Consider the following 14,268-nt stretch of genomic DNA (forward strand, 5'->3'; position numbering starts at 1 on the left):
ACTCTCAGGGTATATATAGCGTTACAGTATAGTGATAGTGCCAGGTGTACTCTCAGGGTATATAGCGTTACAGTATAGTGATAGTGCCAGGTGTACTCTCAGGGTATATATAGCGTTACAGTATAGTGATACTGCCAGGTGTACTCTCAGGGTATATATAGCGACACAGTATAGTGAGAGTGCCAGGTGTACTCTCAAGGTATATAGCGTTACAGTATAGTGATACTGCCAGGTGTACTCTCAGGGTATATAGCGTTACAGTATAGTGAGACTGCCAGGTGTACTCTCAGGGTATATAGCGTTACAGTATAGTGATACTGCCAGGTGTACTCTCAGGGTATATAGCGATACAGTATAGTGATACTGCCAGGTGTACTCTCAGGGTATATATAGCGTTACAGTATAGTGATAGTGCCAGGTGTACTCTCAGGGTATATATAGCGTTACAGTATAGTGATAGTGCCAGGTGTACTCTCAAGGTATATATAGCGTTACAGTATAGTGATACTGCCAGGTGTACTCTCAGGGTATATAGCGTTACAGTATAGTGAGACTGCCAGGTGTACTCTCAGGGTATATAGCGTTACAGTATAGTGAGACTGCCAGGTGTACTCTCAGGATATATAGCGTTACAGTATAGTGATAGTGCCAGGTGTACTCTCAGGGTATATAGCGTTACAGTATAGTGATAGTGCCAGGTGTACTCTCAGGGTATAGATAGCGTTACAGTATAGTGATACTGCCAGGTGTACTCTCAGGGTATATATAGCGTTACAGTATAGTGATACTGCCAGGTGTACTCTCAGGGTATATATAGCGTTACAGTATAGTGATAGTGCCAGGTGTACTCTCAGGGTATATATAGCGTTACAGTATAGTGATAGTGCCAGGTGTACTCTCAGGGTATATATAGCGTTACAGTATAGTGATACTGCCAGGTGTACTCTCAGGGTATATAGCATTACAGTATAGTGATACTGCCAGGTGTACTCTCAGGGTATATATAGTGTTACAGTATAGTGATACTGCCAGGTGTACTCTCAGGGTATATATAGCGTTACAGTATAGTGGTACTGCCAGGTGTACTCTCAGGGTATATAGCGTTACAGTATAGTGATACTGCCAGGTGTACTCTCAGGGTATATATAGCGTTACAGTATAGTGATACTGCCAGGTGTACTCTCAGGGTATATATAGCGTTACAGTATAGTGATAGTGCCAGGTGTACTCTCAGGGTATATAGCGTTACAGTATAGTGATAATGCCAGGTGTACTCTCAGGGTATATATAGCGTTACAGTATAGTGATACTGCCAGGTGTACTCTCAGGGTATATATAGCGACACAGTATAGTGATAGTGCCAGGTGTACACTCAGGGTATATAGCGTTACAGTATAGTGATACTGCCAGGTGTACTCTCAGGGTATATATAGTGTTACAGTATAGTGATACTGCCAGGTGTACTCTCAGGGTATATATAGCGTTACAGTATAGTGATAGTGCCAGGTGTACTCTCAGGGTATATATAGCGTTACAGTATAGTGATTGTGCCAGGTGTACTCTCAGGGTATATATAGCGTTACAGTATAGTGATAGTGCCAGGTGTACTCTCAGGGTATATAGCGTTACAGTATAGTGATACTGGCAGGTGTACTCTCAGGGTATATATAGCGTTACAGTATAGTGATACTGCCAGGTGTACTCTCAGGGTATATAGCGTTACAGTATAGTGATAGTGCCAGGTGTACTCTCAGGGTATATATAGCGTTACAGTATAGTGATACTGCCAGGTGTACACTCAGGGTATATATAGCGTTACAGTATAGTGATAGTGCCAGGTGTACCCTCAGGGTATATATAGCGTTACAGTATAGTGATACTGCCAGGTGTACTCTCAGGGTATATATAGCGTTACAGTATAGTGATAGTGCCAGGTGTACTCTCAGGGTATATATAGCGTTACAGTATAGTGATACTGCCAGGTGTACTCTCAGGGTATATATAGCGTTACAGTATAGTGATAGTGCCAGGTGTACTCTCAGGGTATATATAGCGTTACAGTATAGTGATACTGCCAGGTGTACTCTCAGGGTATATATAGCGTTACAGTATAGTGATAGTGCCAGGTGTACTCTCAGGGTATATATAGCGTTACAGTATAGTGATACTGCCAGGTGTACACTCAGGGTATATAGCGTTACAGTATAGTGATACTGCCAGGTGTACTCTCAGGGTATATATAGTGTTACAGTATAGTGATACTGCCAGGTGTACTCTCAGGGTATATATAGCGTTACAGTATAGTGATAGTGCCAGGTGTACTCTCAGGGTATATATAGCGTTACAGTATAGTGATTGTGCCAGGTGTACTCTCAGGGTATATATAGCGTTACAGTATAGTGATAGTGCCAGGTGTACTCTCAGGGTATATAGCGTTACAGTATAGTGATACTGGCAGGTGTACTCTCAGGGTATATATAGCGTTACAGTATAGTGATACTGCCAGGTGTACTCTCAGGGTATATAGCGTTACAGTATAGTGATAGTGCCAGGTGTACTCTCAGGGTATATATAGCGTTACAGTATAGTGATACTGCCAGGTGTACACTCAGGGTATATATAGCGTTACAGTATAGTGATAGTGCCAGGTGTACTCTCAGGGTATATATAGCGTTACAGTATAGTGATACTGCCAGGTGTACTCTCAGGGTATATATAGCGTTACAGTATAGTGATAGTGCCAGGTGTACTCTCAGGGTATATATAGCGTTACAGTATAGTGATAGTGCCAGGTGTACTCTCAGGGTATATATAGCGTTACAGTATAGTGATAGTGCCAGGTGTACTCTCAGGGTATATATAGCGTTACAGTATAGTGATACTGCCAGGTGTACTCTCAGGGTATATAGCGTTACAGTATAGTGATAGTGCCAGGTGTACTCTCAGGGTATATATAGCGTTACAGTATAGTGATTGTGCCAGGTGTACTCTCAGGGTATATATAGCGTTACAGTATAGTGATAGTGCCAGGTGTACTCTCAGGGTATATAGCGTTACAGTATAGTGATACTGGCAGGTGTACTCTCAGGGTATATATAGCGTTACAGTATAGTGATACTGCCAGGTGTACTCTCAGGGTATATAGCGTTACAGTATAGTGATAGTGCCAGGTGTACTCTCAGGGTATATATAGCGTTACAGTATAGTGATACTGCCAGGTGTACACTCAGGGTATATATAGCGTTACAGTATAGTGATAGTGCCAGGTGTACTCTCAGGGTATATATAGCGTTACAGTATAGTGATAGTGCCAGGTGTACACTCAGGGTATATATAGTGTTACAGTATAGTGATACTGCCAGGTGTACTCTCAGGGTATATATAGCGTTACAGTATAGTGATAGTGCCAGGTGTACTCTCAGGGTATATAGCGTTACAGTATAGTGATACTGCCAGGTGTACTCTCAGGGTATATATAACGTTACAGTATAGTGATAGTGCCAGGTGTACTCTCAGGGTATATAGCGTTACAGTATAGTGATAGTGCAAGGTGTACTCTCAGGGTATATAGCGTTACATTATAGTGATACTGCAAGGTGTACTCTCAGGGTATATAGCGTTACATTATAGTGATACTGCCAGGTGTACTCTCAGGGTATATAGCGTTACAGTATAGTGAGACTGCCAGGTGTACTCTCAGGGTATATAGCGTTACAGTATAGTGATAGTGCCAGGTGTACTCTCAGGGTATATATAGCGTTACAGTATAGTGATAGTGCCAGGTGTACTCTCAGGGTATATATAGCGTTACAGTATAGTGATACTGCCAGGTGTACTCTCAGGGTATATATAGCGTTACAGTATAGTGATAGTGCCAGGTGTACTCTCAGGGTATATATAGCGTTACAGTATAGTGATACTGCCAGGTGTACTCTCAGGGTATATATAGCGTTACAGTATAGTGATAGTGCCAGGTGTACTCTCAGGGTATATATAACGTTACAGTATAGTGATAGTGCCAGGTGTACTCTCAGGGTATATATAACGTTACAGTATAGTGATAGTGCCAGGTGTACTCTCAGGGTATATATAGCGTTACAGTATAGTGATACTGCCAGGTGTACTCTCAGGGTATATATAGCGTTACAGTATAGTGATACTGCCAGGTGTACTCTCAGGGTATATAGCGTTACAGTATAGTGATAGTGCCAGGTGTACTCTCAGGGTATATAGCGTTACAGTATAGTGATAGTGCCAGATGTACTCTCAGGGTATATAGTGTTACAGTATAGTGATAGTGCCAGGTGTACTCTCAGGGTATATATAGCGTTACAGTATAGTGATACTGCCAGGTGTACTCTCAGGGTATATAGCGTTACAGTATAGTGATAGTGCCAGGTGTACTCTCAGGGTATATAGTGTTACAGTATAGTGATACTGCCAGGTGTACTCTCAGGGTACCGGTATATAGCGTTACAGTATAGTGATACTGCCAGGTGTACTCTCAGGGTATATAGCGTTACAGTATAGTGATAGTGCCAGGTGTACTCTCAGGGTATATTAAGCGTTACAGTATAGTGATAGTGCCAGGTGTACTCTCAGGGTATATATAGCGTTACAGTATAGTGATAGTGCCAGGTGTACTCTCAGGGTATATATAGCGTTACAGTATAGTGATACTGCCAGGTGTACTCTCAGGGTATATATAGCGTTACAGTATAGTGATACTGCCAGGTGTACTCTCAGGGTATATAACGTTACAGTATAGTGATACTGCCAGGTGTAATCTCAGGGTATATAGCGTTATAGTATAGTGATAGTGCCTGGTGTACTCTCAGGGTATATAGCGTTACAGTATAGTGATAGTGCCAGGTGTACTCTCAGGGTATATATAGCGTTACAGTATAGTGATACTGCCAGGTGTACTCTCGGGGTATATAGCGTTACAGTATAGTGATAGTGCCAGGTGTACTCTCAGGGTATATATAGCGTTACAGTATAGTGATACTGCCAGGTGTACTCTCAGGGTATATAGCGTTACAGTATAGTGATACTGCCAGGTGTACTCTCAGGGTATATAGCGTTACAGTATAGTGAGACTGCCAGGTGTACTCTCAGGGTATATATAGCGTTACAGTATAGTGATAGTGCCAGGTGTACTCTCAGGGTATATATAGCGTTACAGTATAGTGATAGTGCCAGGTGTACTCTCAGGGTATATATAGCGTTACAGTATAGTGATACTGCCAGGTGTACTCTCAGGGTATATAGCATTACAGTATAGTGATAGTGCCAGGTGTACTCTCAGGGTATATATAGCGTTACAGTATAGTGATACTGCCAGGTGTACTCTCAGGGTATATATAGCGTTACAGTATAGTGATAGTGCCAGGTGTACTCTCAGGGTATATATAGCGTTACAGTATAGTGATACTGCTAGGTGTACTCTCAGGGTATATATAGCATTACAGTATAGTGATAGTGCCAGGTGTACTCTCAGGGTATATATAGCGTTACAGTATAGTGATAGTGCCAGGTGTACTCTCAGGGTATATATAGCGTTACAGTATAGTGATAGTGCCAGGTGTACTCTCAGGGTATATATAGCGTTACAGTATAGTGATACTGCCAGGTGTACTCTCAGGGTATATAGCGTTACAGTATAGTGATAGTGCCAGGTGTACTCTCAGGGTATATAGCGTTACAGTATAGTGATACTGCCAGGTGTACTCTCAGGGTATATAGCGTTACAGTATAGTGATACTGCCAGGTGTACTCTCAGGGTATATAGCGTTACAGTATAGTGATAGTGCCAGGTGTACTCTCAGGGTATATAGCGTTACAGTATAGTGATAGTGCCAGGTGTTCTCTCAGGGTATATAGCGTTACAGTATAGTGATACTACCAGGTGTACTCTCAGGGTATATAGCGTTACAGCACACACTGCAGGTAAAGAGACCCCAGGTAATGGCAGTGGGACACATTTGGGCCACAGATGAGGGAACATGGGGAGAGAAGGGAGTCGTTGAGCAGAGAATATGACCTGTGGGTGCCTTTATACGGGAGGTCTCACCTCTCTGGAACGCAGGGACGCTGTCCTTATGCTGACAGGTGAGAACCAACACTGACCAGTCTGAATCCGATCCCATCCTGGCCATGTCCCGGGGTGCAGAGCTTGTGAGGCCTGGCTCTGTAGTTGCTGCAATATACACACACACACTAATATATATATATATAGTGGCAATGGGAGCAGTATACTGCAGAGGTATCAGGGCCAGGGAAGCCATGCATTTGCAGGATAGATCTGTCTTACCGGTGCCGCAGCTGTAACTGACCAATCAGAGCAGGGTATGAGGATCTCCCTTAAGAAGGCAATGTGTACCTGGCAGTGTATGCCCAGCATGAGGTTTAACAGACTGTCTGGGGGCATTTATCTGTGTGAGCGACGCTGGCCAGGGGCGAGAGAGGGGGTCTCAGTTAGTGATGGGGTCACGTGGGAAGTCTCTGCGTGAAGCTGGGAACCTTTATCAATGGCTCATGTGAGCATGGACTGTATAACGCTGACGGGTGTGCGGTCATCTGACCAAATAAACCGTAGTTCACAGGCTCAGAGACGGTTTCTGCTTCCGCTACACAGTTTCATTGTCACAAATATATATACACTATATATATATTAGGGATGTGCAGGCTCGGTTCTACTCGGTTCCGTTCGGTTCTTTTTACCGGATCTTATTGGGTTTCAGCTGTCACGAGTTTTGGATAGCCAATAAGATTCGGTAAAAAGAACCGAACGGAACCGAGTAGAACCGAGCCTGCACATCCCTAATATATATATATATATATATATATATATATACATACATACACACACACACACACACACATATATATATATAATAGAATGCACAAGTGCGCAACACACAGTATCCACTGGAAAGCATAAAATAGATACAAATAAAGACCAATATCAAAAAGTCCCAAATAACAGCGATGTCCGTGCAGCCGTCCTCTCATTACCATCACCACAGGCCAAATAGTATCAATCATGAAACGAAAAGAAGAAGACAAGGTGCATCCACGTGAGCAAAAAACAATCACTATTACTAAGTGTAATAAGGTCACATACATCAAAGTAACCAGCGTCCGGCTCACACTCAGGCCCTGATTCAGAGCCGGACACTCTGACCAGTGCGCTCGCTCTGAATCAGGGCCGTCCTCCATTAAAATGGAGCGTCCTCCTGGACGCTCGTATAGCTGTGGGTCACCACCCACAGCATATACGAGCGTCCAAAAAGATGGTCGCGATGGTCTTGACCATCGCGACCATCGGACTTGCGACGGAAACCCTGCGGTCGGGTCTCGCTGCCACAAGCCCTGGAGTGATTTTGCCTCTATCAGAGCCAAAATCACTCCCACTGACATCACTAGTGATGTCAGTGGGGCCGGCTTCAGACGGTAGGCGTTCCCATGGAAACGCCTCCGTCTGGCAGGCACGCCCCCGGCACGCCCACTAAAGGGGGCGTGCTGTCAGTCACCATCGACAGCACGCCCCCTTTGGTGCGAGACCCCGAGCGACGGATTCCCCGTCGCTCGCCGGGTCTCGAGCATGGGCACGACGGAGCTCCCTCCGTCATGCGCAGTGGGGAACATCGACCCACTTGCGAGCGTACTGCCGCTTGCGAGAGGGTCTGAATGACCCCCTCAGCCCTCCGGGGCCTCCGAATAGCACCCAGGGTGATGGATATCCACGTTATACACAGCGTCCGGCTCACACTCAGCTCCGGGGCCTCCGTATAGCACCCAGGGTGATGGATATCCACGTTATACACAGCGTCCGGCTCACACTCAGCCCTCCGGGGCCTCCGGATAGCACCCAGGGTGATGGATATCCATGTTATATACAGCGTCCGGCTCACACTCAGCTCCGGGGCCTCCGTATAGCACCCAGGGTGATGGATATCCACGTTATACACAGCATCAGGCTCACACTCAGCTCTCCGGGGCCTCCGTATAGCACCCAGGGTGATGGATATCCATGTTATATACAGCGTCCGGCTCACACTCAGCTCCGGGGCCTCCGTATAGCACCCAGGGTGATGGATATCCATGTTATACACAGCGTCCGGCTCACACTCAGCTCCGGGGCCTCCGTATAGCACCCAGGGTGATGGATATCCACGTTGTACACAGCGCCCGTCTCACACTCAGATATGTCGGCCTGTCGTATCGCTCAGTGTGTACCAATGATCCGATATGTCGGCCTGTCGTATCGCTCAGTGTGTACCCATGATCCGATATGTATGCCTGTCGTATCGCTCAGTGTGTACCCATGATCCGATATGTCGGCCTGTCGTATCGCTCAGTGTGTACCCATGATCCGATATGTCAGCCTGTCGTATCGCTCAGTGTGTACCCATGATCCGATATGTCAGCCTGTCGTATCGCTCAGTGTGTACCCATGATCCGATATGTCAGCCTGTCGTATCGCTCAGTGTGTACCCATGATCCGATATGTCGGGCTGTCGTATCGCTCAGTGTGTACCCATGATCCGATATGTCGGCCTGTCGTATCGCTCAGTGTGTACCCATGATCCGATATGTCGGGCTGTCGTATCGCTCAGTGTGTACCCATGATCCGATATGTCGGCCTGTCGTATCGCTCAGTGTGTACCCATGATCCGATATGTCGGGCTGTCATATCGCTCAGTGTGTACCCATGATCCGATATGTGTGCCTGTCGTATCGCTCAGTGTGTACCCATGATCCGATATGTCGGCCTGTCGTATCGCTCAGTGTGTACCCATGATCCGATATGTCAGCCTGTCGTATCGCTCAGTGTGTACCCATGATCCGATATGTCGGGCTGTCGTATCGCTCAGTGTGTACCCATGATCCGATATGTCGGCCTGTCGTATCGCTCAGTGTGTACCCATGATCCGATATATCGGCCTGTCATATCGGCTGGGGACACATCGCTCAGTGTGTACCCATGATCCGATATGTCAGCCTGTCGTATCGCTCAGTGTGTACCCATGATCCGATATGTGTGCCTGTCGTATCGCTCAGTGTGTACCCATGATCCGATATGTCGGGCTGTCGTATCGCTCAGTGTGTACCCATGATCCGATATGTCGGCCTGTCATATCGCTCAGTGTGTACCCATGATCCGATATGTCGGGCTGTCGTATCGCTCAGTGTGTACCCATGATCCGATATGTGTGCCTGTCGTATCGCTCAGTGTGTACCCATGATCCGATATGTCGGCCTGTCATATCGGCTGGGGACACATCGCTCAGTCTGGACCCAGAATAAGATTCTCTCGGGATTGCTCCAGAATCCTGTGCGACTTTCTCATTGGTTTGAGATACAGTGACGGAGACAGGAGAAGCATTCAGCTCCCAAAATGCAGATTGGGTCACTCCCCCCTCCCTCCACCTATAATGCAGATCTGGGGTCACTCCCCCTCCCTCCACCTATAATGTAGATCTGGGGTCACTCCCCCTCCCCCACCTATAATGTAGATCTGGGGTCACTCCCCCCTCCCCTCCACCTATAATGTAGATCTGGGGTCACTCCCCCTCCCCCACCTATAATGTAGATCTGGGGTCACTCCCCCCTCCCCTCCACCTATAATGTAGATCTGGGGTCACTCCCCCCTCCCCTGCACCTATAATGTAGATCTTGGGTCACTCACCCTCCCTCCACCTATAATGTAGATCTGGGGTCACTCACCATCCCTCCACCTATAATGTAGATCTGGGGTCACTCACCCTCCCCTCCACCTATAATGTAGATCTTGGGTCACTCACCCTCCCTCCACCTATAATGGAGATCTGGGGTCACTCACCCTCCCTCCACCTATAATGTAGATCTGGGGTCACTCACCCTCCCCTCCACCTATAATGCAGATCTGGGGTCACTCCCCCACCTCCTATAATGTAGATCTGGAGTCACTCCCCCTCCCTCCACCTATAATGGAGATCTGGGGTCACTCCCCCACCTCCTATAATGTAGATCTGGGGTCACTCACCCTCCCCTCCACCTATAATGGAGATCTGGGGTCACTCCCCCACCTCCTATAATGTAGATCTGGGGTCACTCACCCTCCCCACCACCTATAATGTAGATCTGGGGTCACTCCCCCTCCCCTCCACCTATAATGAAGATCTGGGGTCACTCACCCTCCCCCACCTATAATGTAGATCTGGGGTCACTCCCCCACCTCCTATAATGTAGATCTGGGGTCACTCCCCCTCCCCTCCACCTATAATGTAGATCTGGGGTCACTCACCCTCCCACACCTATAATGTAGGTCTGGGGTCACTCCCCCTCCCTCCGCCTATAGTGGAGATCTGGGGTCACTCCCCCACCTCCTATAATGTAGATCTGGGGTCACTCCCCCTCCCCCATCTATAATGTAGATCTGGGGTCACTCCCCCTCCCCCACCTATAATGGAGATCTGGGGTCACTCCCCCACCTCCTATAATGTAGATCTGGGGTCACTCCCCCTCCCCTCCACCTATAATGTAGATCTGGGGTCACTCCCCCTCCTCCTATAATGTAGATCTGGGGTCACTCCCCCACCTCCTATCATGGAGATCTGGGGTCACTCCCCCACCTCCTATATTGTAGATCTGGAGTCACTCCCCCACCTCCTATAATGGAGATCTGGGGTCACTCCCCCTCCACCTATAATGTAGATCTGGGGTCACTCCCCCTCCTCCTATAATGTAGATCTGGGGTCACTCCCCCTCCTCCTATAATGGAGATCTGGGGTCACTCCCCCACCTCCTATAATGTAGATCTGGGGTCACTCCCCCTCCTCCTATAATGTAGATCTGGGGTCACTCCCCCACCTTCTATAATGGAGATCTGGGGTCACTCCCCCACCTCCTATAATGTAGATCTGGGGTCACTCCCCCCTCCCTCCACCTATAATGTAGATCTGGGGTCACTCCCCCACCTCCTATAATGTAGATCTGGGGTCACTCCCCCTCCTCCTATAATGGAGATCTGGGGTCACTCCCCCTCCTCCTATAATGGAGATCTGGGGTCACTCCCCCACCTCCTATAATGTAGATCTGGGGTCACTCCCCCACCTCCTATAATGGAGATCTGGGGTCACTCCCCCACCTCCTATAATGTAGATCTGGGGTCACTCCCCCCTCCCTCCACCTATAATGTAGATCTGGGGTCACTCCCCCTCCACCTATAATGGAGATCTGGGGTCACTCCCCCACCTCCTATAATGGAGATCTGGGGTCACTCCCCCACCTCCTATAATGGAGATCTGGGGTCACTCCCCCACCTCCTATAATGGAGATCTGGGGTCACTCCCCCACCTCCTATAATGTAGATCTGGGGTCACTCCCCCACCTCCTATAATGGAGATCTGGGGTCACTCCCCCTCCTCCTATAATGTAGATCTGGGGTCACTCCCCCACCTCCTATAATGTAGATCTGGGGTCACTCCCCCTCCTCCTATAATGGAGATCTGGGGTCACTCCCCCACCTCCTATAATGTAGATCTGGGGTCACTCCCCCTCCTCCTATAATGTAGATCTGGGGTCACTCCCCCACCTTCTATAATGGAGATCTGGGGTCACTCCCCCACCTCCTATAATGTAGATCTGGGGTCACTCCCCCCTCCCTCCACCTATAATGTAGATCTGGGGTCACTCCCCCACCTCCTATAATGTAGATCTGGGGTCACTCCCCCTCCTCCTATAATGGAGATCTGGGGTCACTCCCCCTCCTCCTATAATGGAGATCTGGGGTCACTCCCCCACCTCCTATAATGTAGATCTGGGGTCACTCCCCCACCTCCTATAATGGAGATCTGGGGTCACTCCCCCACCTCCTATAATGTAGATCTGGGGTCACTCCCCCCTCCCTCCACCTATAATGTAGATCTGGGGTCACTCCCCCTCCACCTATAATGGAGATCTGGGGTCACTCCCCCACCTCCTATAATGGAGATCTGGGGTCACTCCCCCACCTCCTATAATGGAGATCTGGGGTCACTCCCCCACCTCCTATAATGGAGATCTGGGGTCACTCCCCCACCTCCTATAATGTAGATCTGGGGTCACTCCCCCACCTCCTATAATGTAGATCTGGGGTCACTCCCCCTCCTCCTATAATGGAGATCTGGGGTCACTCCCCCACCTCCTATAATGTAGATCTGGGGTCACTCCCCCTCCTCCTATAATGTAGATCTGGGGTCACTCCCCCACCTTCTATAATGGAGATCTGGGGTCACTCCCCCACCTCCTATAATGTAGATCTGGGGTCACTCCCCCCTCCCTCCACCTATAATGTAGATCTGGGGTCACTCCCCCACCTCCTATAATGTAGATCTGGGGTCACTCCCCCTCCTCCTATAATGGAGATCTGGGGTCACTCCCCCACCTCCTATAATGTAGATCTGGGGTCACTCCCCCACCTCCTATAATGGAGATCTGGGGTCACTCCCCCACCTCCTATAATGTAGATCTGGGGTCACTCCCCCCTCCCTCCACCTATAATGTAGATCTGGGGTCACTCCCCCACCTCCTATAATGGAGATCTGGGGTCACTCCCCCACCTCCTATAATGGAGATCTGGGGTCACTCCCCCACCTCCTATAATGGAGATCTGGGGTCACTCCCCCACCTCCTATAATGTAGATCTGGGGTCACTCCCCCACCTCCTATAATGGAGATCTGGGGTCACTCCCCCACCTCCTATATTGTAGATCTGGGGTCACTCCCCCACCTCCTATAATGGAGATCTGGGGTCACTCCCCCACCTCCTATAATGGAGATCTGGGGTCACTCCCCCACCTCCTATAATGGAGATCTGGGGTCACTCCCCCTCCTCCTATAATGTAGATCTGGGGTCACTCCCCCTCCTCCTATAATGGAGATCTGGGGTCACTCCCCCACCTCCTATAATGTAGATCTGGGGTCACTCCCCCTCCTCCTATAATGGAGATCTGGGGTCACTCCCCCACCTCCTATAATGTAGGGGTGTAGGAGACTTCCTCACTGGAAGTGCTGAGTGCAGGGGAGCCGGCCTCTCACACGCCGTCTCTGATACAGGGAGAGACCCCGGTCAGAACTCTCCGTCCCCATCACATACTGACACTCACCTTAAGGCTACGTGGAGGCAGTCACAGCGGTCACGTGACAGCGCGTTGGCTTCTGGGACTTGTAGTTTCCGGCTACCGCTTATAGGAAGCTATAGCTTGGTATTATTACGCATGCGCCGGGATTCCCTGTGTATGTTCCCCTTCAGTACAGCCGGCAGGGGGCGCACCACATCCCTGTTCCAACAGCAGCCGATAGGACAGTGTATATATATATATACTATACTATACAGTAGTGACCGGGCTGCGAGTATATACTGTACAGTAGTGACCGGGCTGCGTGTATATACTGTACAGTAGTGACCGGGCTGCGTGTATATATACTATACAGTAGTGACCGGGCTGCCTGTATATATACTATACAGTAGTGACCGGGCTGCGAGTATATACTGTACAGTAGTGACCGGGCTGCGTGTATATACTGTACAGTAGTGACCGGGCTGCGTGTATATATACTATACAGTAGTGACCGGGCTGCCTGTATATATACTATACAGTAGTGACCGGGCTGTGTGTATATACTATACAGTAGTGACCGGGCTGCCTGTATATATACTATACAGTAGTGACCGGGCTGTGTGTATATATACTATACAGTAGTGACCGGGCTGCCTGTATATATACTATACAGTAGTGACCGGGCTGCGTGTATATATACTATACAGTAGTGACCGGGCTGCCTGTATATATACTATACAGTAGTGACCGGGCTGCGTGTATATATACTATACAGTAATGACCGGGCTGCGTGTATATATACTATACAGTAATGACCCGGCTGCGTGTATATATACTATACAGTAATGACCGGGCTGCCTGTATATATACTATACAGTAATGACCGGGCTGCGTGTATATATACTATACAGTAATGACCGGGCTGCGTGTATATATACTATACAGTAGTGACCGGGCTGCGTGTATATACTATACAGTAGTGACCGGGCTGCGTGTATATATACTATACAGTAGTGACCGGGCTGCGTATATATACTATACAGTAGTGACCGGGCTGCGTGTATATATACTATACAGTAGTGACCGGGCTGCGAGTATATATACTATACAGTAATGACCGGGCTGTGTGTATATACTATACAGTGGTGACCGGGCTGCGAGTATATATACTATACAGTAG

At 48.2% G+C, this 14,268-nt stretch overlaps 1 protein-coding gene across 2 annotated transcripts in view; it reads right to left on the reverse strand.

The window, feature by feature from the left end:
- The window catches only part of FCSK (fucose kinase), a 323,733-nt gene extending 310,542 nt beyond the window's left edge, over positions 1 to 13,191 (reverse strand). For both annotated transcript variants that reach the window (XM_088446232.1, XM_088446231.1), the window contains exons 1-2: positions 13,134 to 13,191; positions 6,074 to 6,199 (exon numbers count right to left, since the gene is read on the reverse strand). In XM_088446232.1, coding sequence (XP_088302358.1) covers positions 6,074 to 6,158 — 85 coding nt within the window. In that variant the 5' untranslated portion in view covers positions 6,159 to 6,199; positions 13,134 to 13,191. The remainder of the gene's footprint in view (positions 1 to 6,073; positions 6,200 to 13,133) is intronic.
- Positions 13,192 to 14,268: the final 1,077 nt, after the last annotated feature.

This window comes from Taudactylus pleione, unplaced genomic scaffold (assembly GCF_031769625.1).
Source record: "Taudactylus pleione unplaced genomic scaffold, aTauple2 ptg000394l, whole genome shotgun sequence".
Lineage (NCBI taxonomy): Eukaryota > Metazoa > Chordata > Amphibia > Anura > Myobatrachidae > Taudactylus > Taudactylus pleione.